A 26,372-nucleotide genomic window follows, 5' to 3' on the forward strand; every position below is an offset into this window, starting at 1 on the left:
TATAACTATGCTTTAACAGGGATCCATCTGTTATCACTATGCTTTAAATGGGATCCACCTGTTATCACTATGCTTTAACTGGGCTCCACCTGTCTATCCATCCACCCCTCTGTTCATTCATTTATACACTACCACATTTCCATGAATGATATGCAAATATTCAACATTCAAATTTATGCTTCCCTTGAGATAACCATTTGCAAGAGGGTGATAATCCTTAGCCGCCATTACAAGGGTCCACTGGGGGTGGGGGTGGACAAATTTTGATAACGTTTTCATATATTATCTGACCAAATATTATATGTACAGTTGTATTAGAAAGATACATCATCTATGCAACAGATTTTTGCATGACGACTCCTGGGTCAAAATCTTTGGGGTGGGAGAGTATGAATGGGAGTTTGGGACAGGCAAACAAAAGCATAGGGATTTGCAATTGCAGGCCATACAGTTTCTCAAATTTAACTAATTAAAAGAATACATTTTAACAATGAAGACACTACTTAGTAATCAAGCTGAATTTTGAGAAAAACCTAAAAACTGCTCTCAAGAGACTTCCAATATGGTGCAAGGAAAATGGCATAATCCTGACTACAGAAAAACTGAAGTCATGCTGATAACTGCACAGCAGAAAAAAGCAAGATTGCAAACTGATAATGCTGCATGTTCTGTGGTGGCACTGATCTGAAAGTGACTTATTTTGATAATATTCTTGGCATGCTTGTAGAAAATAACTTGCAGTGATCTCAACAAAAACATTATATCTCATAGGAAATAAACTCTCACCTCTGAATACTACATTACAGTAAAGACAAAAATCAAGGATTTGATTCCATTACAGTACAGATAAAAATCAAGGATTAGATTCCATACAGTATAGACAAAAATCAAAGATTTGATTCCATTACAGTACAGATAAAAATCAAAGATTTGATTCCATTACAGGACAGATAAAAATCAAGGATTTGATTCCATTACAGTACAGATAAAAATCAAGGATTTGATTCCATTACATACAGATAAAAATCAAAGATTTGGTTCCATTACATTACAGATAAAAATCAAGGATTTGATTCCATTACAGTACAGACAAAAATCAAGGATTTATTCCATTACAGTACAGATAAAAATCAAGGATTTGATTCCATTACAGTACAGATAAAAACCAAAGATTTGATTTCATTACAGTACAGATAAAAATCAAGGATTTGATTCCATTACAGAACAGACAAAAATCAAGGATTTGATTCCATTACAGTACAGATAAAAATCAAGGATTTGATTCCATTACAGTACAGATGAAAATCAAGGATTTGATTCCATTACAGTACAGATAAAAATCAAGGATTTGATTCCATTACAGTACAGACAAAAATCAAGGAATTTATTCCATTACAGTACAGATACAAATCAAGGATTTGATTCCATTACAGTAAAGATAAAAATCAAAGATTTGATTCCATTACAGTACAGACAAAAATCAAGGATTTATTCCATTACAGTACAGATAAAAATCAAGGATTTGATTCCATACAGTATAGACAAAAATCAAAGATTTGATTCCATTACAGTACAGATAAAAATCAAAGATTTGATTCCATTACAGTACAGATAAAAATCAAGGATTTGATTCCATTACAGTACAGATAAAAATCAAGGATTTGATTCCATTACAGTACAGATAAAAATCAAAGATTTGGTTCCATTACATTACAGATAAAAATCAAGGATTTGATTCCATTACAGTACAGACAAAAATCAAGGATTTATTCCATTACAGTACAGATAAAAATCAAGGATTTGATTCCATTACAGTACAGATAAAAACCAAAGATTTGATTCCATTACAGTACAGATAAAAATCAAGGATTTGATTCCATTACAGAACAGACAAAAATCAAGGATTTGATTCCATTACAGTACAGATAAAAATCAAGGATTTGATTCCATTACAGTACAGATGAAAATCAAGGATTTGATTCCATTACAGTACAGATAAAAATCAAGGATTTGATTCCATATATATAATGACCTTATTTAAAGAGGGTAACACAATTAGCTAAAAACTAATCTACCTTGAGCCCCTCATATAAAGGAATTTATTTCAGCTGCATCTCTGAAGCCACTGGATATATTGGGTTTGGAAGAAGGAAATAGAGTGGGCATTTCTAATCTCAACTGTAATACAATTCCAGAGCAGAGTTCCAGAGTATTGGAAACTTTTTTTAAATAACTCCTTATTTGGTTTGGGAATTTTATACTGTTTGGTAGACATGGATCGCAGGTGGGGAGTATTACCAGGTAGCCTATACTGGAATAGTGATTGTAAATATTCAGGAGCACTATTATGAGATATCCTGTACATTAATTTGGCTTTTCTCAAACAGACACGGTCTTTAATAGGTAATATTTTTAACCTACCAGCTAAACTTTCCTTGCTTTCTTTCTGGATTGATATTAGCCCAAATGCTCTTTTTTGAAGATGTGCCAGCTTTGCTATGTTTTTATCATTTGAATTACCTCATACTGTACTACAGTAGTCTAAATAGGGTTGTATGTAACTGTTATAAAATACTTTTCTGTACCTTTCAGGGAGAAAATGTCTTATCCTACTGAGAAGCCATAAACTTGAATTGACTTTTTTACTAATATGTTTGTCATGTTCAGTCCATGATACGTTATTATCTACCAGAACACCAAGTAGTCTGTCATGACTGACCATTTGCAGATTTGTATCCTTCCATGTCAGACATAGTTCATCACTATCAAGATTTGTCCTTCTTTGCCGTGTTGAGATAAATAATATTTTAGTTTTACCAACATTTACCACCATGCCATTACATGTGCACCAGTTTTCCAGTTTGCTTAGTGCATTCTGTAAAGAAATTTCGAGCTCATGCTTTGTGTTTTGGATGTCTGACAATGTTGTGTCATCTGCATAGAGATCTGTAGATGATATTGAGTCTCTTAGTAAAAGTGGTAGGTCATTAATAAATAAAATGAATAGTAATGGACCTAGAATTGAGCCTTTTGGTACTCCATATCTAACTGTTTCAGGTTCAGACAGAACATGAAGCCCCAGTGCTAGACATCACTATAAACTGTTGCACTGCAGACATTGTAGTGATGCAACTGAAAAATTGTTAAAGCTACATTAAAAAAATCCAAATCACACACACACACACACACACAGAGTATGTAGAAAGATTGCATGAGAACCTATGTGATTCATGATGTAAACGCAAAACTGAACCAACAATATACAATTAAATGTACATATGTGTACAGAGTTCGGTCTCCTTAATCTCCTCCCCAGGGAGTAGGTGCTATCAAACCCAATCTAAACTGTTAAACAAGACTAAACTTGGAAGAAAGAAGGGGTGAGATGCAGTGAGGCGTGTACATATGTTTGTGTTGATACTGAATTCTTTATGCTAGAGTTTGGTTTTCCACAGGCATATGTGCAATTAAGTGTACATATGTTTGTGTTGATACTGAATTCTTTATGCTAGAGTTTGGTTTTCCGCAGGCATATGTGCAATTAAGTGTACATATGTTTATGTGTTGATACTGAATTCTTTATGCTAGAGTTTGGTTTTCCACAGGCATATGTGCAATTAAGTGTACATATGTTTACATGTTGATACTGAATTCTTTATGCTAGAGTTTGGTTTTCCACAGGCATATGTGCAGTTAAGTGGACCATCAAGTCTAAAAAGTCATGCCAAATTTTCTTGTTTTTGCTGATTTGTGCCAACAAGGTTTTCATCCAAAAAGTATTGATTCTCAAGCTTCAGTTGTGTGTAAATTACTGAAGTTCAGAACTGGTATGAAAATCTAATAAGTCATCTAAATAGGTAAATAAATATGCCTTTAAAATTTCATGTGTCTACTTCAAAGGTTTTTGCTGCATGATTTTTGTCAAAAAGTCCAAGATGTCCAAACATGTGTAAAAAGACTGAACAATAGCTGTAAAAACTTGACTATTAAATACCTAGAAATATGCATGCCAAATTTATCTGTCCACATTGGGTCTCTTTTGTGAAATCGTGCTAATAATTTTCTTGGGATGGACAAATGGATTGGACAAAATTAAAATGTTCCTCAGCCATAATTCGATGCCAAAAAGCAAAGGTAAAATAATATCAAATAAATATGTATAGAACTGTTTGAGGAACCAACAGCTAAAGCACCAGTAACTACAGCAACATCTGAAGAACCAACAGCTAAAGCAGCATTTGAGGAAATGAGCTAGAGTAGCATTTAAGGAAATGACTAGAGTAGCATTTGAGGAAACGGCTAGAGTAGCATTTGAGGAAACGACTAGAGTAGCATTTGAGGAACGATTAGCTGCTGCAGCATTTATTGAACCTGTAGCTAGCAAAGCATTTGTGGAACCAACAGCTAGTGCAGTATTTGAGGAACCAATAGCTAGAGCAGTATTTGAGGAACCAACAGCTTGTGCAGCATTTGAGGAACCAACAGTTAGTGCAGTATTTGAGAAACCAATAGCTAGAGCAGTATTTGAGGAATCAATAGCTAGTGAAGAATCTGAGGACCCAATAGCAAAAGCAGTATTTGAGGAACCAATAGCTAGTGCGCAGATAGCACTCATTGTAACATGTATTAATATACATGTATAACTCATGTGCTTGCTGGAATGTCAGGTGACACCTGTAGTATTATGATCTTGTGAAGTGAGGTGGCAAAGGTGATTTCAAAATACATCATTAAAGGTTGAAACCAGGTCAGCAGAAAAACAAAAATGATGCACATTTTGGACTGATGGCTAATACATTTGTAAACAGGAAAATGAAAGTGATGTTATCCAGTTTGGGCTGATGACTAATATGTCAACAGGAAAGTCAAAGCCATGTTATACAGTTTGGGCTGACGGTTAGTAAATATGTCAACAGGAAAACTACCAGTAAAGCCATGTTATACAGTCTGAGCTGATGACTAATGGATATGTAAATAAGATAACCAAAGCCATGTTATACAGTTTGGGCTGATGGTTAATAAAGTTGTAAACTGGCAAATAATAATAATCAATCACCAACATGGATGAGACAACCCTTTGTCATTTGTTAAATGCCATTTGGATAGTGACAGATCAAATGACTTTATATATATTTTTATATGCATGAGTGCCATTTGCTAGGGGAAGTACTGTAACTCGCCTCTGTATTGTGCTGGTGAGCTAAACAATTCCAGTCTTGAATGCTGTTAATGTCCTTGTTGAGTTGTTGTTGGTTTTTATGTCATTTTAGCTTATTTATTGGCTATATCATGCTGGGAAAATGGGAGCTAAGTATCTCTCTCATGGGTTCTGTGATCTGGACTGACTTGGATGGGTGTCAAACCCAGGACCTTTGGATTATAAGTCTGCTGCTCTACCAAATTAAATACCATAATTCCATCTAAAGACTAGACTTTGATCTAAATAGAGGATTATCTTAGCTGTGTCATTTTGTTTTTTAATACTTTTGAGATAAACATGCACAGTCGGGTCAGTCTGGTACTTGATTCTACTAATAGCCAAACCTGTCCTCATACCTTGTACAGGTGCAATCATCTGCAGTAAAAAAAAATATTGTCATCAAAGAAATGTCAATGAGTACTTCCTGTATTTCTAAGTTTTATCTCTTCTGTGTTTCAGTCTGGTAAATCTTATCTTGGCTGTATTTGACATAGCTAAATCAGACAGCAGGGTTTTCTTGACTATGAGGGTAACTAAGGACATCCCATTTACATAAGGATGATAAATATTTACAGGCCTACTTTCAGATTGTACATGTTCTTTAGTCTTCATTCATAAGTTTATGCTCTGTTGTTGTTTTAGGGTTTAACGCCATTTTTCAGCACATGATAGGTTATACATGGCAGCCAGTATTAATGGTGGAGGAAGAACACGGGAAATGCCCGGAAAGAACCACTGACCTTCAAGAAGCTCGAAACCCACGCAGACAGAGGTGAGATGGCAGTGATCAGTAACGGAGAGCGCTTTAGACCACTCTGCTACTCAGGGCCCCTTAAATTAATGCTCTCTTTACTAGTGAAAATCAAGTGTGCTGCAAAACATGCATTATCTGTTGGTAACTAAAATACGCAATTTACATGGGTGTAACATGTCCTCAACTTTGAACAGCACAGATCCAAACCTGTCACCACAGTATGAGGTACACTGGGTCTCCTGTAACACATACCCAACTTCAACCAGCTTAAACCCAGACCAGCCATCACAAAATGTGTGAATATATTTGTGTCTAACAGGTCTCCAGCTTCAGAACTTTATAGACCTGGACTTGCAATCACAAAATGTGCAAGTACATATGTGTCTCCTGTAAACACATTCCCAAATTAAGACCACATAGACCCAGACCTGACATATCAAAATGTGAGTATAATTGAATTTAATATACCACATTCCCAGCTTCAAATAGCATAAACCCTTAACCAAACATCACAAAATCTGTGATTACAGTTGCGTCTACTGAATATGTCTCCAACTTCAGACGTTATAGACCCAGACGTCCAATCACAAACTATGCAAGTAAATTTGGGTCAAACTGACTGTATGAAATCATTGATAGTGTGTGTGTGTGATTTGGATTTTTAATGTAGCTTTAAAAAAAATTCAGTCATATCGCTACCATGTCTGCATTGTGGCAGTTTATATTGATGTCTAGCACTGGGGCATCATGCCGCAGACATGTAGCATGATGTCCCACCCAGTCACATTATCCTGACACCAGGCCTACCAGTCCTAACACTACTAACCTCTTAATGCTGAGCACCAAGTGAGACAGCTGTTAGTTCCATTTTTGTAAGTCGTTGGTATAACTTGACCTGGGATTGAACCCACGACCTCCCACATCCGAGGCAGATGCTTTAGCCATTAGGCCACTGGAGCTGTTAAATCATGGATAGAACAAAAAGTCTCTATTTGTTGGAACATTATGTGAAAATTGGCAGTTCTGTAGTGACATCATCATTAGTCCAAAGTCATTTTATGATATTGGTACGTTTTAAAATGATATTGCTGTGATAATATCATCATTTTTGGACTGTGAAGACACATGACTAGTCAATCACTAAGGTCATGGTTAAAGCTGTTGGAAAAATCTGTTTACAGACATTGACTGATGACTATTGTTGTTTGTATCTAACAAATATATATTGACTGAAATGTTTGAATATAGGAATAGGCTGATTATTTTAAATATACTACTCCATATTTGCACTGAACTGGAAACAGATTTACATGGCCAGGGGGTATCTCACATCGTACATCATAGATCTATATTTTTTATGCTGATTCATCATCATGGTTATATGACAACATCATGACAGTTTTGCCATTTCTCAGTCTTTGCTGTATGTAATGGGATCATGTTCCACACATTTCTGTATGTAATGTGACTATGTTCCACACCTTTGTCAGTCTATGTTGTGTGTAATGTGATTATGTTCCACACATTTCTTCATACAATGCGATTAAGTTCCACACATCTTAGTCTATGATGTATTATTAATGGGATCAAGTACTACACTTTTCTGAGTCAATACTGTATGTAAAGGGATTATGTTCCACACATTTCTCTATGTAATGGGATTATGTTCCACACATTTCTGAGTCTATGCTGAATGTAATGGAATCAAGTTCAACACATTCTTAGTCTATGTTGTATGTAATGGGATTATGTTCCACACACATCTGAGTCTGTTGTATGTAATGGGGTTATGTTCCACACACATCTGAGTCTTTGTTGTATGTAATGGGGTTATGTTCCACACACATATGAGTATGTTGTATGTAATGGGGTTTATGTTCCACACACATCTGAGTCTATGTTGTATGTAATGGGGTTATGTTCCACACACATCTGAGTCTATGTTGTATGTAATGGGGTTATGTTCCACACACATCTGAGTCTATGTTGTATGTAATGGGGTTTATGTTCCACACACATAGTTCTTTCTGGGGTTTTCCCGGGTTCTTCCTCCACCATTAATACTGGCCGCCATGTATAGCCTATCTTGTGCTGAAAAATGGCATTAAACCCCACAACAACAACAACAACACTTTTCTGAAACTAAGCTGTATGTAATGGAACTATTTCTACACATTTCTGAGTCTATGCTGTATGGCATGGGATTATGTTCTAAACATTTCCGAGTCTCTAACATAACTAAATTGAGGATCAGGTTCTCTACACTTCTGAGTCCATGCTGTCTGTATGGAGATCAAGTTCTACACATTTCTGAGTCTAAACTGTAATGGGGATCAAAGTACACACATTTCTGAGTTTATGCTCTTCGTATGTGGATCAAGCTATACACATTTCTGAATTTATGCTGTTTGTAATGTGATCACATTATACACATTTCTGAGAGTCTGCTGTTTGTAATGGGATTATATAACAAACATTTCTGAGTCTATGCTGTTTGTAATGGGATCACATTATACACATTTCTGAGCCTATGTTGCCTGTAACAGGATCACATTATACACATTTCTGAGAGTCTGCTGTTTGTAATGGGATTATTTAATAAACATTTCTGAATCAATGCTGTTTGTAATGAGATAACATTATACACATGTCCGAGTCTAAACTGTAATGGTGATCACATTACACACATTTCTGAGTCTATGCTGTTTGTAATAGAATCATTTTTGAGTCTATACTATTTGTAATGTGATCACATAATACACATTTCTGAATCTGTGCTGTTTGTAATAGAATTACATAATACACATCTCTGAATTTATGCTGTTTGTAATGGGATGACATTACCATATAAACATTTCTCAGTCATTGCTGTTTGTAATGGGATGATATTATACACATTTCTGAGTCATTGCTGTTTGTAATATGATCACATTTTACACATTTCTGAGTCTATGCTGTTTGTAATGGGGTCACATTATACACATTTCAGAGTCAATACTGTCTGAAATGGAGATCACATTATACACATTTCAGAGTCAATACTGTCTGAAATGGAGATCACATTATACACATTTCAGAGTCAATACTGTCTGAAATGGAGATCACATTATACACATTTCAGAGTCAATAAAAGGAGATCACATAATTTAAAAATAAAGGCCCATTACAACACTGCAGCACTAAAAACACCTTACACATAGTAAATATCCAGTGACACTCCTAAGTTATTTCATTGTCTCGACATTTGTACATGAGGAACCAATACTGTCCTGTGTCAGTTATTAGGTGATGGTTTATAAAGCTGTATACAACCTGTTCCTGTCGATTGTATACATGTCTTAATTAGCTAATTTATAATACTATGTAAGATACCCGCTAATAAATATGAAAAAGACAAATTATTTTCTATTGATTAGAAAATTTTCACACTTTACATGAGTTGTAAAATAAGTTGTTTGTACCTATTGGAACTGTCAAGAGTTCAGATGCTGCATGAAGTGGACTCTGTAGGAAAATGGCAAACCCTGAGAAAACCATAAACCTGGTATTGTTAACCTCTTGCACATGTCTCAACTATGGATCAAACTAGGACTTATAGAGGTGCAAACCAAATACGTTGCAGCTTGTATATCTTTAAATCATGATGCTAACTTGAAGAACTTGTAGTATTATAATTAACCATTAGGATTGTGGGTGATGTTGGGTGTGGGGCAGTTGCTGTGGGTGCAGAGGACTGCCAGAAAATTTATTCAGTGCAGATTTAGTGATGTTTCAGCTTCCCCTCTGCAGAACAATCCTTTTACTATATCTAATGATCAGCATGTTTTACAAATCAACTCTCTTAGAAATCACCTTTCTTTATCATCTTCCATATTTTTTGGTTCATTTCATTCAATTATTGAAACAGTAAAGACCATTTAGCAGCCCCATGTCTTCAATGTCATTTGTTCACTTTCTAGGAATTGCTGCTTAAATCAGGCTTAGACTGTATATTATTGAGGTCACTGTGACCAGCACTCTCAGGCTTAACTGAAGTCACTATGTCCAAACCTCAGGCTTTTTGACTGTATATTATTGAGGTCAATGTTGGTGGAAAACCTTAGGCTCTGACAGTATATTATTGAGGTCACTAGTGTCCAAACCTCAGGCTGTGACTATATTACTGAGGTCACTAGTGTCCAAACCTCAGGCTTTGTATATTATCGAGGTCATTCAGTTGAAACCCCAGGCATTTAAATATAATAATGAAGTCAATGTATCCAAAAATCAGGTCAATATGTCCAAAACTTGTATGGACCTTTGGATTTTCTTTCAAATATACTCTTTAGGTACAGATTTCCAACATCACTGATAACCAGATAATGTCACTGACTTCATTGGTTTTCCAATGCAGATCACATGATAACTTTATTTTTGAGTATGATTTGTGATCAAAGGGGTCATGACATTGTCATGCGTTCAATTCACAATATCTCCGCATTTTATGTCCTCTGCCAATGTATCATTCTTTATCAGCAATGCCCAACTAAAACCAGGTAGGGTCAAATGACAGCCATAAGTTTAACTGTTAGATGTCAAGTTGTCTCCAGTCAAAAAGACTTGAATGAAATAAATCACTTAAAACATCAGCTAGTCCTAACAATAGTACAGAGCTATTATTTGAACAAGATAAAGACCAAAAACTGTTTTTTTACACATAAGCAAAGGCAACATTTTGAGAGAGAGAGAATTGCTTGTGTATGAATAATATTGTGACCTATTTATGTTTGTGTATGCATGTGTGATCACACAGACATGTAAATGACATAGATAAATAGCCAAGTAATGTCCTTCAGCCACAGAAAGGGTAAATATGATGGTAAAGGTTGTGGCAAAGAAAGCATTGAAATAAATATAGTTTTCACATACACAGAATGCTATAAATCTCTTGCATTTTAGGTGAGGCCACCTTATTTTGAGTCATAACATAAGCAATGCAGTGTTATAAAGGGATATTTTATATACAAAACCATGTTATAATAGGTTATGTTATAGAGAGGTATTTTGTATTTTGTACATTATTATTATAATATGCCAAGTTATACAGGGTATTTTGTATGCAAACCAGTATTATAACAGGCTAATATTTAATGGGTATTTTGAATGCAAAACTGTATTATAATAGGGCATAATTTCAGTGAAATCACACTAAAGTAGGATAGAAACAGTTAAGAAATAACATTAAGTGAAAAAAATTATGTAGAAATTCCATCAATACTGTATCTACTAGCATAATGGTCAAACGACAAACTGCACAGACCCAGATCTGCTGTCACATAATACTCTGGCAGGTCAGGGTCTGTGCAGTTTGTTTTGACCAATCAGTAGAACAAGCAGTATAGACCCTGATCTGGAGGCACATTATGCTACCACAGATGTGGCTCTATGTTGTTTGCAGTTTTATTCATCTAGAAAGCAAGTATATATGGTAATGTTCAGTAATTTTCATGGTTCAGTAAGCAAGTATATATGGTAATCAGTAATTTTCATGGTTCAGTGACCTCACATAATACAGATGGACCATATAATAGGGACCTGCTGAATTTGCAACAAATTAAACTGAACAATTTCACTTCACCTTAATGTGACTCAGTTGAAATTTATATCAAAATGAAAACATTTTACTCTAACAACATACAATATTCTTATATTTAAAAGGAATTTAAATGGCATATAATAAGCATATAATAACTAATAATTAGTCTTTTAAATGGCATATGTTACTGTATATACTTGTTATGAGTCCAACTTTGAACTGCACAGATCCAGATCTGCCATTGCATAATACACTGGCAGATCTGGGTATGTGCAGTTTATCAGGAGCAGTAAGTGTAACAAAAAACATGGACCACGTTCTGTAGGCACATTATGTTACAGCAGATCAGGATCTTTATTGTTTGCAGTTGGACTCTACTTATAAACGAGCATATAAGCCCTGTTAATAATAATTAGTCTTTTAAATGGTATAGGTTAGGACCCTTAAGCCCTTTATTACTATTCCTTTTCTTTTCTCTCTCTAGGTGGTGCTAACTGGGGATATGAAGGGGACAAAGGTATGTACCATCCTTGACCACGTATCAGACTTGGAGATTGTTGTCATCAATTTTACACTGTAGAGATGGTTTAACTTGAATGAACTTGGTACTGTAGATATTCACTAGTTGACAAGGTTTTGAACCTTTATCTTTCATCAGAATATTAAAATAGTCTAATTAACCTGAGAAATAGCAATGCTCGTGTACCTCATCAACAATACCCTGTGGCATAGACCCAAGAAGCATGTACAGCAATACTTTTTTTCTCAGTAGAGAATGGACATAATGGCAAATGAATATTCAAGAGAAGGGTAAATGGCCTGGTCCCCTTTCATAAAACCTTTCAACTTGATGTTCATGTATGTATTCTGCTAAAAAAATTTCAGAACTTGTTATTTGGCAAACCTGGGATGAACATTATCATAAATGTAGATATCTATACATGAGGTTTATAAAGTACAGGTTGTACATTGCCATAAAATGTATTTATCTGTACATGAGGCTTTACTATGACCATTGGCATAAATGTAGATATCTGTATATGAGGTTTATCAAGTACAGTTTACATACATTTATACATCGATACATGAGGCTTCATTATGACCATTGCCATAAATGTATATATCTGTACATAAGGCTTTGTGAGTACTGTATTATCATTGCCATAAATGTATATGTACATGAGGCTTACTGAGTACAATATTATCATTATCATAAATGAATACATCTGTACATAAGGCTTATAAAGTACAGTCTGAACACTGCCATAAATAAATGTACATGAGACTTATTGAGTACAGTATGATTATTGCCATAAATGTACATATCTGTACATGACGCTTATTGAGTACAGTCTGACCCTTGCCATAAATATATGCATCTGTAAATGAGGCTTTTTGAGTACAGTATGATTATTGCCATAAATGTACATATCTGTACACGAGGCTTATTGAGCACAGTATGATTATTGCCATAAATGTACACATCTGTAAATGAGGCTAACTGAGTACATTCTGACCATTGCCATAAATGTATATATCTGTAAATGAGGCTAATTGAGTACAGTATGATTATTGCCGTAAATGTACACATCTGTACATGAGGCTTATTGAGTACAGTATGGCCATTGCCATAAATAAATATATCTGTGCATGAGGCTTATTGAGTACAGTATGATTATTGCCATAAATATATACATCTGTAAATGAGGCTAATTGAGTACAATCTGACCATTGCCATAAATAAATATATCTGTAAATGAGGATAATTGAGTTTAGTATGATTATTGCCATAAATGTATACATCTGTACATGAGGCTTATTGAGTACAGTATGAACATTACCTATAAATCTGTACATGAGGCCTATCAAGTACTTGTTGTATCACATTCAAGTCAAGTTTAATTCCAGGTTTGCCTTCTGCCATTTTATTATTTGGTTTGATGACGACTATATTAACTGGAACCTGTTAGTTGTATATTTTTATATTTCCTGAAAGATTTCATCCCCAAAAAGTTGAATAGATGGTAAAAGAAAGTTGAAACATTTATATTTAATTAGGGAAATTAGCTTGGCATTCAGCCTTAAGATTTTATTTTTAATACTGGTTGGCCTAGTGTCAGGATAATATGACTGGATGGAACATGATGTCACATGTCTGGAGCATGATGCCCCAGTATTAGACATCACTAAAAAGTGCCACACTACAGAAATCATAGCAATATGAGTCAAATTGTTAAAGCTATGTTAAAAATCCATAAAATGACAACACATAATCATATGATTGGTTGTTTTACTTTTTGGGATCAATCATAACTGACTACTTGTCTGTTTGATTTTTCTGACCAATCATAATCAAATATTTCACTGTTGACTTACCTGACCAGTTAAAATCAAATGGTTGGCTGTTTGACTTTTCTGACCAATCATAATCAAATATTTCACTGTTGACTTACCTGACCAGTTAAAATCAGATGGTTGGCTGTTTGACTTTTTTCAACAATTATAACTGAATGCTCGATTGTTTTACATTTCTGACCAATTTTCTGTTATTTGGATTATTCATCTCACTACCAGATATTGGGAATTTAACAAATATTGAATTTAGCCAAAATATTACCATGTTTTAGTGGGTGTTTTTCTTAGTACTGTTTATCGTATATATTCACATAAAAATCGAATCCTGCTGCAAACAACATAGACCCTAAGCTGCCTGAGCATAATTGCATCAGGGTTTTTGTTATTTGTTCTACTAATTATTCCTTACAAACTAGACATACCTAAATCTGCCAGCAGATAAGACAGGTCTGGGTCCATGCTGATTACATTTGGATCTGATGATTTATATGTGAGTTTATATGGTACTCATGATAAAATGATGATAATGACCTCAGTTTGGTGAAGGTGACATTGCTTTGTTTACCTGTGCTTATTTGTTGAGCTGGAAAAAGATATACAGTATATACATCCATATATACATACATGTACTAACAATGATTCCCTGGAGATAAGAATGGCACAGTTCTCCAATAATCTTTAGATAAGTTTTTATAAACTTATTTAGATTCTTGGACTGGCCAGCCGCAAATATAGGGATGGCAGGTAAATTTGATTGACGAAAGTAAAATTTTAACTTTGGGCATTTTTTGTAAGATCTCAAAACAACTAAAAAACAATATATGGGTTACATATTAGCCTAATGGAAACCATCATTTGTTGTACAATATTTGTGCACATGAATTTTTGGACATACCGGCATTATTTATTTCACCAGTGATTAGAGCAGTCCTACAAGCCCATCTCAGAGATGCCAACTCACGAACGTGCTTAGTATAAAATCCTAGAACAATATTTCAGAATTTAGCCAGCTGTTTAATTCTGTACGTCAACCATATTTCATCTTCTGCATAATGGCGTCTTCAGCCACAGAGATCCTTGTTGACTCGATGGACGAACTTGTCATGAGCCAGTATATAACTGTATACAGTAACAACTGATGTCCGGTGAGAATATAATATGGTACCTATTCCTTCAATTCCAAACACATGGATAATTCAAGCCCAAACATTAACCATAACATTAGATTTCCTAATGAAATCTGTATTTGGGTGAGAGAAAAAAACTTGGTATTTATCCCTGTGACAATCATCAATGTTTTGGACATATTTGGGTGAATAAAAACTTGGTCTTTATCCCCGTGACAATCATCAATGTTTTGGACGTATTGGTCTTTATCCTTGTAACAATCATCAATGTTTTAGACATATTTGGGTGAATAAAAACTTGTTCTTTATCCCTGTAACATATCCCTGTGACAATCATCAATGTTTTGGACGTATTGGTCTTTATCCCTGTGACAGTTATCATTGTTTTGGACATATTTGGGTGAATAAAAACTCAGCACTGGCTGAAATAATGTTCTAAAAGTTGAATGTGGTCAAATACATTGCTCCTTGACTTTTGTTTAAAACTGCATGACATGATTATGCCCCTTGCCACATCAAGTGTAAGGGCATCAATTAAAGAAACGACAACATGAAAAAAGGACATATCCATTGAATAGTAATTACACATGCCTCAAATTTTTCATTATCACATGTTCAGATTAATGCCTTTTTATTATTTTCACATCATGGATCACAGTTTTATTAATAGCTTTGGTGAATCAATTTTTCTCATGATGAATTTCTGTTCTAATTTTGCCCTCTGTGGAAGACAACCACATGTCCTGTTTTGATAAAATATGTCCGTTTACACATCCTACTCTATTTTTCCTTCAGGTGAAATCATAAAGCACTCAGTAGCAGTTGATATGTTGTTAATTAATGTTCCAGGAAGGAGATAAAGAAAGCAATACATTATTCAGTTGTCACTTTCATTTTGTTGTGAATTATTAAAGAAGTTAATATATTACAAATGCTATACCTAGATGACTGTAATGTTTTGGGAAACACTTGTAACATGATTATTTGCAATGCAAAAAAAGAGCTTGCAAGCCACCCATCCTTAATTATACTGAAGGCATCCCAAATACAATGACATTAAAATATCGATGGTATTAGTGAGAAAATATTTTTGAAAAAGGCTGAAGTTGCACACAGTGTAAAACAATATGGTCCCATCATATATCAAGAAACTAGTTTATGTAAGACAACACTCTCAATTCACCTAAAACTTTTCCATTCCAAAATGAAGAAAAAATCCGCAGAGAAACATTTTTAGTATTTGGGGTCAATATTTTGGAACAGAATCCCAAAGGAAAGTGCAATATACATATTGTAACAGTCCAATTCATTGAATGAAACACTGGGCCCATTTGATTTGGAATAAAAATATCTTCAAAATACCGATTCATAAAACTTGCACTTTGCCTCCTTTCTTTTAGATACCGTACATCCCTCATATGAACAAGTTCTAATAACATTTACTGTTTTTAAAGTTTACGACTTATTATTACTTAATTTTACTACTAGAATGAAATAAGAGTTGTATGCGCCTTCCTTTATTGTGTTTGAAACTATGTACTGTGTATGTAAATATCCAAATACTATGTACTGTGTGTGTAAATATCCAAATACTATGTACTGTGTATGTAAATATCCAAATACTATCTACTGTGTATGTAAATATCCAAATACTATGTACTGTGTATGTAAATATCCATATACTATGTACTGTGTATGTAAATATCCAAATACTATGTACTGTGTGTGTAAATATCCAAATACTATGTACTGTGTATGTAAATATCCAAATACTATCTACTGTGTATGTAAATATGCACAAATATGTACAGTGTGTGTGTAAATATCCAAATACTATCTACTGTGTATGTAAATATCCAAATACTATCTACTTTGTATGTAAATATGCACAAATATATACTGTGTATGTATATATGCAAATGCTATGTATTGTATATGCAAATATGCACAACTATGTACAATTTGTTGTACAATATTTGTGCACATGAATGTTTGGACAAACCAGCATTATTTATTTCACCTGCAATAAGCAGAATAGTCCTACAGGCCCATCTCAGAGATGCCAACTCACGAACATGCTTACTCTGTTATGTATATATGTAAATGCTATTATTAGAGGGCATTAAGGAGGATTGGTTCCATGCAACTCGTCACTCTTTAAATGATGTTATTATTATTATTATTATTATTGACGCCATATCCATAGTACATGTATATGCATTCATTTAACAAATACAATTTTGGTCCAATTACATATGCTAGTTTTTTTTTAAAATTCCCAAAGAAAAACTGAAAATTCTGATTTAGAAAAATGTATATTACTACAAAATAATAATTTTAGTTATGGATATTTCAGGGTTATAAACATCATATCACATTAACTATACATGCATGCATTCTTTTAGTAATGAGAGTGCCATATGCCAATGCCTGGTATTTTGATTGGTTTTTTTATGATGTGACCATGCCATATGCCAGTGCCTGTTATTTTGATTGGTTCATTATCATGTGACTAAACCTTATGGCAGTGCATGCTATTTTGGCTAATTCATGACCATCAGTCTGTACCATATGCCAGTGCCTGTTCTTTTGATTGGTTCATTACCATGTGACTATGCCATATGCCAGTGCCTGTTCTTTTGATTGGTTCATTACCATATGACTATGCCATATGCCATTGCCTGTTCTTTTGACTGGTTCATGAACATATGAAATCTGAGTCATATGATAGGTCTTAATAGCTTGATTGGTTCATTACCATGTGTCTGTTATTTTGATTGATACATGAACATATGAAGTCTGAGTCATATGATAGGGCTTGATAGTTTGACTGGTTCATTACCATGTGCCTGTTATTTTGATTGGGTCATTGCCATGTATTTTAGGTCTGTCAGTTTAGAATTTTCGTAACAACTGGGAGATTTTTTTTATGTATGACTGAAAGATTTCTGAGCATATTTGTGGACACAAAAACTTAAAATCAGTTTGTAAATGAAGCAATTTAGCAATGTAAACCTCCAATCATGCAGCACATGACCTGCATACTATAATGGACATACTGTGATTTGTATCCTAAACTTGATCAAGCACAGTGCATGACTATATAATGAAATAGAACAGGCAGAGAGCATGACTTGAATAGTGAAATGGTTATACACATTGCATGACTTGTATACTGAACTGGACAAGTCCCTATTTATACTCAACTGTACTGCATCGTCCACGTCACTTATACTGGAGGGGCCGCGAGTGGTCTAAAGCGCTATCAGTTACGGATCACTGCCATCTAACCTGTCTGCGTGGGTTTGAGTCTGGGATTCAGCCAATGTGGGTATTTGAGAAAGCTTGCCAGTAGCTTCTCGTGAGTCGGTGGTTCTTTCCGGGGGTTTTCCCGGATTCTTCCTCCACCATTAATACTGGCTGCCATGTATAGCCTATTGTGTGCTGAAAAATGGTGTTAAACCCTACAACAACAACAACAACAACAACATATACTCAACTGGACTGCATCATCCACATCACATTTTATGAACCATTTGCATTACAAGGAATGAAAAAGAAACTTTGATCTGAGGCACACACAAAAAAACTAGAAAATAAGTAACAAAATCAAAATAATTTACACAATTTTGGAATATGCTTGCCACATTTAGTCTTGATGATCTGTAATGAGGAAAATTTAAAGGATTATAATACTCTTCCCCAACAATCTGATCAAAATCAGATCTCCACTGTCCTACGTGAAGATTTGGAGACGACCCCTTAAGGGTCATGTTCTGGTGATCTTTGAATTAATCAATGGAAATGCAGCTTTCAAATATCTGAAAGTGAATCCAATCATTTGGTACACATTATGTTCTTCATCCACAGTGCTCTCTCTCCAAACGTGAAGATATAAGACTTCATCTGAATAGTTGATAAAATTAGCGATTATGGTAATAGCATAGGTTACCAGCGCATGACCCCTGAGTGCTCGCTGTCAGATCTTCCTGTACAACAGTGGAGATATGATTTTAACACTTCCGAAAACAATGATCATATACAGCTGGAAAATGAAAAGTTTGTGAAAACATAGAAGAGGAATAGAAACTATGATGATGATTGTTCAGATACATCAGATATTGTAAAACCAACATCATGATGATGATGACGATAATGATGATGATTGTAATTAATGCATCAAATATTGTAGTACAGTGTACCAGCGTTATGAAGAATATTGGTTCCTACAAGGCTCACATAACAGATGCTCATATTCATGTACATAAAATGTAAACTAAATGGAAACCATGTTGGCAAATCAGGTTCTATGATAATTTGAATCAAAAACCATCTAGACCCTGATCTACTGTCATGTGAAACATGAAGGGATCTGACAGTACAGTCACTGTTGAAAGTGATATATACGTGTAAATATGGTAACATGTTTGATTTAAACTGCATGTACTGAAGCAGGTCTACTATAACATGTTTTTAGCTGCAGGGTACTGGTTCAATTACTACTAAACATTCAGGCTAAGTTGGTTCCTGTGTTCTGTCTTTGAGCAAGGCACCTGACACCAGTTGTCTTAGCATTAAATGACTATTATGTTTTTCTGTGGCATTTTGGTTCTGTTGGGTTTGATGCCATTTTGCAGCACATGATAGACTGGCTATACATGGTGGCCAGAATATTTTGTTGGGGAAGAAACCAGGAAGATCTCTGGAAGAACCACTCACCCATGGGAAGCTATTCCAAGTTTTTTCACATACCAATACCCACAGTGGTCAAGCCAGGATTCAAACTCACTCGGACATAATGAGATGTGTGAATGAGCCATAAAGGTGAGTGGCTTAGGTGACTTGTGCTTCCCCTGCTGTGTCATGACATGGTATTAAAGCAATAGTCCTATAAATAGAGACAGAGATTTTTTTAAAAAGACTATATTTTCTTGGGAATTGCTTTCCTAATATTTTGCATTATTTATCTAAAAGATACAGCACAAATCTGGGTGATATATAGCTTTCATTCTGCTACCATATATACTTGATTATAAGACAAGTTAAACTTCAAACAACAAAGATCTTGATCTGCCCAAACAAAATAACAGGCACTGGCATAATGTGCCCACCAATCAGGATCTGTGTTTGTTCTAATGATTACTACTACACAACACTGCACAGACCCAGATCTGCTGTCACATTATGTGATGGCAGATCTGGGTCTGTGCAGTTTGCAGTTGGACTTTCCTTATAAGCATGGTATAAAGGGTTTTAGTAAATTTAAACCTACATGGCTTATAATTAACTGGCTTCAATGTAAAAATTTACATCTTTGGTCATCTTTATTGCAGGTGTTGATCACTGGGACACACTGTTCCCTGATGCATGTTCAGGTCTCTACCAATCACCCATTAATATCCAGACATCACTAACAGTGTATGACCCAAACCTGACGGAGTTTGCCCTCTGGTTTAACCCTCCACGACCAGGGTCAAGATTTATTCTCCACAATAATGGGCATACAGGTAGGCAATTGTTGTTTACAGTAATTAAAATTCACTATGCATATACTTTCTTTAAACAGTGATCTTATCAAAACATACTAGCACAGAAGCATACACAGGTACTGTGATGCCCTGTCTGCCCATCGTTAATCCATTTAATTTTATACCTGTCCATTATGCCTTTATTTTCACAGCATGATGGAGTGTTACAAAATCTGATAACATACATTTCAACAGTATAAAAATCTGTGGTAAGGTTATTTAATCTTGAGGCCCAATACCCCAATGGGCCCTACTGGAAAAAGTCATAGATCAGTCTTAGTTGTTGTTGTTGTTTTTTAAAGGATATTTAGGTATTTTCAACAGCATACTATAGCATGTATTTATTGCTTTTCATATGGGTATATATGAAGCATTTTCACCCAAGGACAGTACCTAGCAGCATATGTACCCATTGATTGACTATTTATTAAAAGTGATACTTACAGAACTAAAATTATATAGAGAAGTGGTTCCAAAAGTGTGCATTACTGCCCCTGGGAGGTGATGGGATTACCAAGGGGGGTGCTAATGCTGAATAATGCTTTTTACAGTGTAAGGTAGGGGGCGCTGAGGATAACCAAGGAGGCAGGTGACCTGATAAAGTTTGGGAACCACTGCTATAATGTATATGAAAGGATTGATTTTTTTCACAAGGCAGTTATGGTAACTATGTCTACATGGAATTGCATCGGAGTATCTTCAGGATTTATTTGGGCCATATTTAACATTTTAATACTCGAGATCAAATCACAATGGAAATCTTCATCCACAAAAAGCAAGAACAGAGCAATTCAAGAAAAGCTTTCAATATTCTAGTACAATTCTATGGAAAACTCCTTCACTAAACTTAAAATCAGTATTGTATCGTCTTAATATACCTCTTCGTTTGTTTGTACCTCCCCAACCGATTTAAAAAACAGTAATCTTTCATGTGATAAAAAGTGCACAGACCTTACTCGATTCATTCGTTGATTTATAATTTCTGACCTGACTCTGAGTAGAGTGGCCCTAACAATGTCATCATCTGCGCTTATCTGCTTAATGGAAGTTTTCAGTATAATAGACGGACATGCTTGAGATCCATTTCCAGTTCCTGGACAAGTCCATTTTCAGCAAAGGGGTGTGTGCACGACTACAGATGTATATACATATGTTGTCTGCTTCTGATATTTACAATCTTGAATCAAGCAAAGGAAAAGAATGACAACAACAAATTTGCCTTTCTCATGGATTTAACAAGCGGTTTAATTTCTATATTTATGTGTGCAAAGGGATATAACTCCAAATTCTCAATGTTATGGTAATTTACGAAATTATCCGGCAGTTACCAAATAGGATAAACGACATCATTATGTTGTCTGATGGAAATAAACTAGCCCATAGTGTATGCAATATGGTGCCATGTTAGTATGGAGGAAAGTCCGTTTAGCATGAAAGGTGGAGGGAATGCCAGTATTAGTGCCATTCTGGTCACAGTCAGGTTAGAAATTATAAATCAATGATTCATATGACTTAGTTCTGTGCACTTTTTATCACATTAAACATTTTCGTTATTGAAATTGGGTGGGAGGGTACAAACAAATGGGGATGTATAGTCAGACTTTAGTAGTTCTATGGATCACTCTCCTTCACTGTATATAAACGCTGTATTCTAGTACAGTTCTACTGATAATTCCCCACTGCCTATAAAATCTGTAGAAAATATTATTTAAGGAATAATATTAGCATGTTGATATTGTTAACAATACAAATTTGGTATTATATTTATACAGTCATATTAAACTAAATAGCAATTAGCATTAACTTGTTTGACAAATTGTTATATGGTACTTTCTTATCAAGACAGCCTCAGACAGAGAACTGTCTTCAACTAAATGAGTTATCATCTACAAATTTGATAAAGATTATTGTTATTATTATTATTATTATTATTGATCTGGGGTATGTTTTGGCATGTATCATCATGAATTTAATTCATTCTAATTCACATCCTGATGTTTGGCAATCTTGTTTCAGCTATATTTTCAACACTATCTGTTTCTTCATTACATTGGCTAGCAGCACAATCCAATAACAATTAAAGATAAAATAAAATTATGGTTACAGTGCTAGAACACGATATAAATTGTATAAATTCAGATCTGTTGTTCACAGTATAAACAGATACATACAATAATCATTTCAACCAAGGATGTTGTAAATAGGTACATACTGTAATGATTTCAACCCAGGGTGTTATAAATAGGTACATACAGTAATCATTTCAACCCAGGGTGTTGTAAACAGGTACATACTGTAATAATTTCAACCAAGGGTGTTATAAATAAGTACATACAGTAATAATTTCAACCCAGGGTGTTATAAACAGGTACATACAGTAATCATTTCAACCCAGGGTGTTGTAAATAGGTACATACTGTAATAATTTCAACCAAGGGTGTTATAAGTAAGTACATACAGTAATATTTTCAACCCAGGGTGTTGTTCTCAGCTTAAGTGTGGGGGTGTTGTAAATGAATACACATAGTAATAATTTCAACCAGATCTGTTCTCAGCTTAAGTACATGGGTGTTGTAAATGGGTATATACAGTCAACATTTCAGCCCAGATCTGTTGTTTTAAGTGCCAGGTGTTGTAAATGGGCATATACAGTTATACATTATTTTAAATTCTAAGATCTGTTGTGTAGAATACTATTCTTCATACAGAAGTGTACTACAAGTGCCATCAGAGTGTTTATTACTAATACTACTTAAGTCTGGACTCCTGCCCCATATATACAGCTAACCCCAGAATTGCATGAAATTATGTTCCCAAGAGTGGTCATGTAATTCAAAAGTTTTGGTTTCATTGTCTTAATTTTTTTAAAAAAAACAAGTAATTCAGTTAGCTTTAATTCTATTCATTTTAGATGTTTATGAATCCATATTTGTTTAGATGAAAAGTTTCATTAATTTTACTCTAAACTAAAAAAATTAAAACAATTCATATGAAATCACATTAATGCAAAATTCCTGCAAGTTGAAATGTGTTAAGTTGGCAGATACCTGTCTATAGGTATACCAGAATAGTAATGACTACCTTTAGCTGATAAAACAGGCACATGACACAGTCACCAAAGAACTCTTCACCTGGCAATTTCTAACCTCCCTAGTCTGACACCTGACAGTGACCAGTCATTGACAAAGGTTATATTTAAGGACATTAACCTTAAGCCATGCACCCCCCCCACCAAACATATAATGCCAAGCTTACCTCAGTACCATTCAGCTAAAGTTTTTATTGTTAAAATAGTTAAAATACAATTAATACATTTGAAATTTATAAAATTCAAGTTATCAGATGTTAAAATACTTTTCTTAATTTTATCAGGTTACATTATTTATTTAACTATTCCTCGCTTATTATTAAATCTTACATAATCAGAGTGAAATAAATAATTACATTTTACTCAGGAAAAATGAAAGAAAATATTTCTTGAGAGAATTAGGTGGAAATACATGTACAGATTCAAGAGCATCAGGCCCATATTTTTGTTTACGCTTTTTGCAGTCACAAGCAAGAGAATACTTTCCATAAAATCTTGAGTGACTGATGTTTAATATACAGAGTGTGTTTTGCTGCATAATTGTTTTTTCAAATTTAAAAACAAAGAAAACCTCTCAGACCAAACTGGCACTGAAATGAAACCATTCCACTACCACCAAAACTTAACTGATTTCAATTTATTTAATGAAATATATGGCATACCTTTCCCCTGAAAAGAGGAAAAACTTCCCATTTAGACTGCCGATCCAGTCCCATCAGTGGTATTACTTGAGAGGAATATGAAAACCCCTTTTCTTACTGAATCTATTGTTTGCCTAATTCTCCAAAAGTTGAATGTATTTAATTACAGACGCTGGTATCTCTTGATTCCATCAAGATGTCATATCTTTTTTTGTTATCTGACACAAAATCTGTTTTACAGCGTTAAATATACGATTATTGGTATGAATGTAACACTGAAATTGAGCAAGTCATTCAGGGACAAAGAGTTGATCCGATTGCATTTATCTACCTTGAATTATCAAGAAGTCTCTAAAATTACTGAAATCTGTGTCACCTGAAAAGTACCTGAAGCTTAGAAATCGAAGGATGTTAATCGCATGATGATAACGTAATACAAACAGAGTGTAGGATGACAACATTTTGGTTGGTAAGTATGTCAGAGTACTGTTACAGTAATAGTACTCCCTAGTATTCTTGCCCCAGAACAAGCGCTGAAATTTGATCAAAAGCCGAGTCGTGCACTTCTCATCTGACCTGTATATAGAATATCTGAAAAATGAACTTTAAAAGTGTGTAGTATATAGTTATAGGTGCATCTTCATGTCACAAAGTTTTTCTTACTTTGATAGTAAAAGAATTTGTGGAATTAATTCAGGTCAATGATAACATCAAAGTGTTCCGTTAAATAACACTTTTGAGAAAATGTCACTGCATAAAGCATTACAAAATTTGGTCTCCCACTAGTAAATTAGGCATAACAGACAAGTCTCCCACTAGTAAAAAAGGCATAACAGACAAGTCTCCCACTAGTAAATTAGGCATAACAGACAAGTTTCACACTAGTAAATTATACACAACAGACACAAGTCTTCCATTAGTAAATTATGCATAAAAGTCAAGTCTTCTACTAGTAAATTGTATATCACAAAGTCTCCTGCTAGCGAATTATGCAGAACAGAGACTAGTCTCCTGCTAGTAAATTATACACAACAAAGGCAAGTCTCAACAGGGACAAGTCTCCTACTAGTGAATTACAACAGACAAGTCTTCTACTAGTCAATTATACACCACAGAGACAAGTCCTATTACTGTAAAATTATGCAAAACAGATACAGGTCTGTTACAGTAGATTACACACAATAGACAAATCTTCGACTGGTAAATTATACACAACAGACAAATCTCACACTATAAAATTATACACAACAGAGACAAGTCTCCTACTAGTGAATTACATACAACAGACAAATTATACACCACAGAGACAAGTCCCATTACTATAAAATTATGCTAGTAGAGCATGGTAGTAGTTAGAGCATCCACCTTGGATGCAGGAGGTCGTGGGTTCGATCCCCATCCGAGTCATACCAAAGACTTACAAAAATGGTACTAACAGCTGCCTCATTTGGTGATCAGCATTAAGAGGTTAGTGTTAGGCCTGGTGTCAGGATAACTGGGTTGGATATCATGCTACATGTCTGTGCATGATGCCCCAGTGCTAGACATCACTATAAACTGCCACATTGCAGACATCTAGTGATATGGCTGAAAAATTGTTAAAAGCTACACAAAAAATCCCAATCACAAGTCTTCTACTGGTAAATTATATACCAGAGACAAGTCCCATTACTATAAAAAATATGCAAAACAGACTATAAAAAATATGCAAAACAGATACAAGTCTCTAACTAGTAGATTACACACAACAGACAAGTCTTCTACTGGTAAATTATACACCACAGAAACAAGTCCCATTACTATAAAATAATGCAAAACAGATACAAGTCTCTTACTAGTAAATTACACACAACATAGACAAGACTCCTATTAGTAAATTATTCCCAACAGATAAGTCTCCTATTATTAAATTATGCACAACACAGACAAGTCTCTCACTAGTAAATTATATATAACAAAGACTCGAAGACAGTTTCCCACTAAAGAGACAAATGTCCTTTGGTCAATTATACACTACATAATGTTTTCCACTAATGAATTATACACAAAGACATGTGACAAATTAAGTTTCTAGCTCACAAGGTCCAAACTTTAATTTCTTACT

General features: G+C 34.6%; 1 protein-coding gene across 2 annotated transcripts in view; it reads left to right on the forward strand.

Moving 5' to 3' along the window:
• LOC149795009 (carbonic anhydrase 14-like) overlaps positions 1 to 26,372 on the forward strand; it is a 60,843-nt gene that overhangs the window by 16,233 nt on the left and 18,238 nt on the right. For both annotated transcript variants that reach the window (XR_016422233.1, XM_089964668.1), the window contains exons 2-3: positions 12,014 to 12,046; positions 20,345 to 20,518. Coding sequence is in view for 1 of the 2 variants with exons in the window: in XM_089964668.1 (XP_089820794.1) it covers positions 12,014 to 12,046; positions 20,345 to 20,518 (207 nt within the window). In the remaining variant the exon portion in view is untranslated. The remainder of the gene's footprint in view (positions 1 to 12,013; positions 12,047 to 20,344; positions 20,519 to 26,372) is intronic.

This window comes from Sinohyriopsis cumingii, chromosome 7 (genome assembly GCF_028554795.1).
Source record: "Sinohyriopsis cumingii isolate HCF-2022 chromosome 7, ASM2855479v2, whole genome shotgun sequence".
Lineage (NCBI taxonomy): Eukaryota > Metazoa > Mollusca > Bivalvia > Unionida > Unionidae > Sinohyriopsis > Sinohyriopsis cumingii.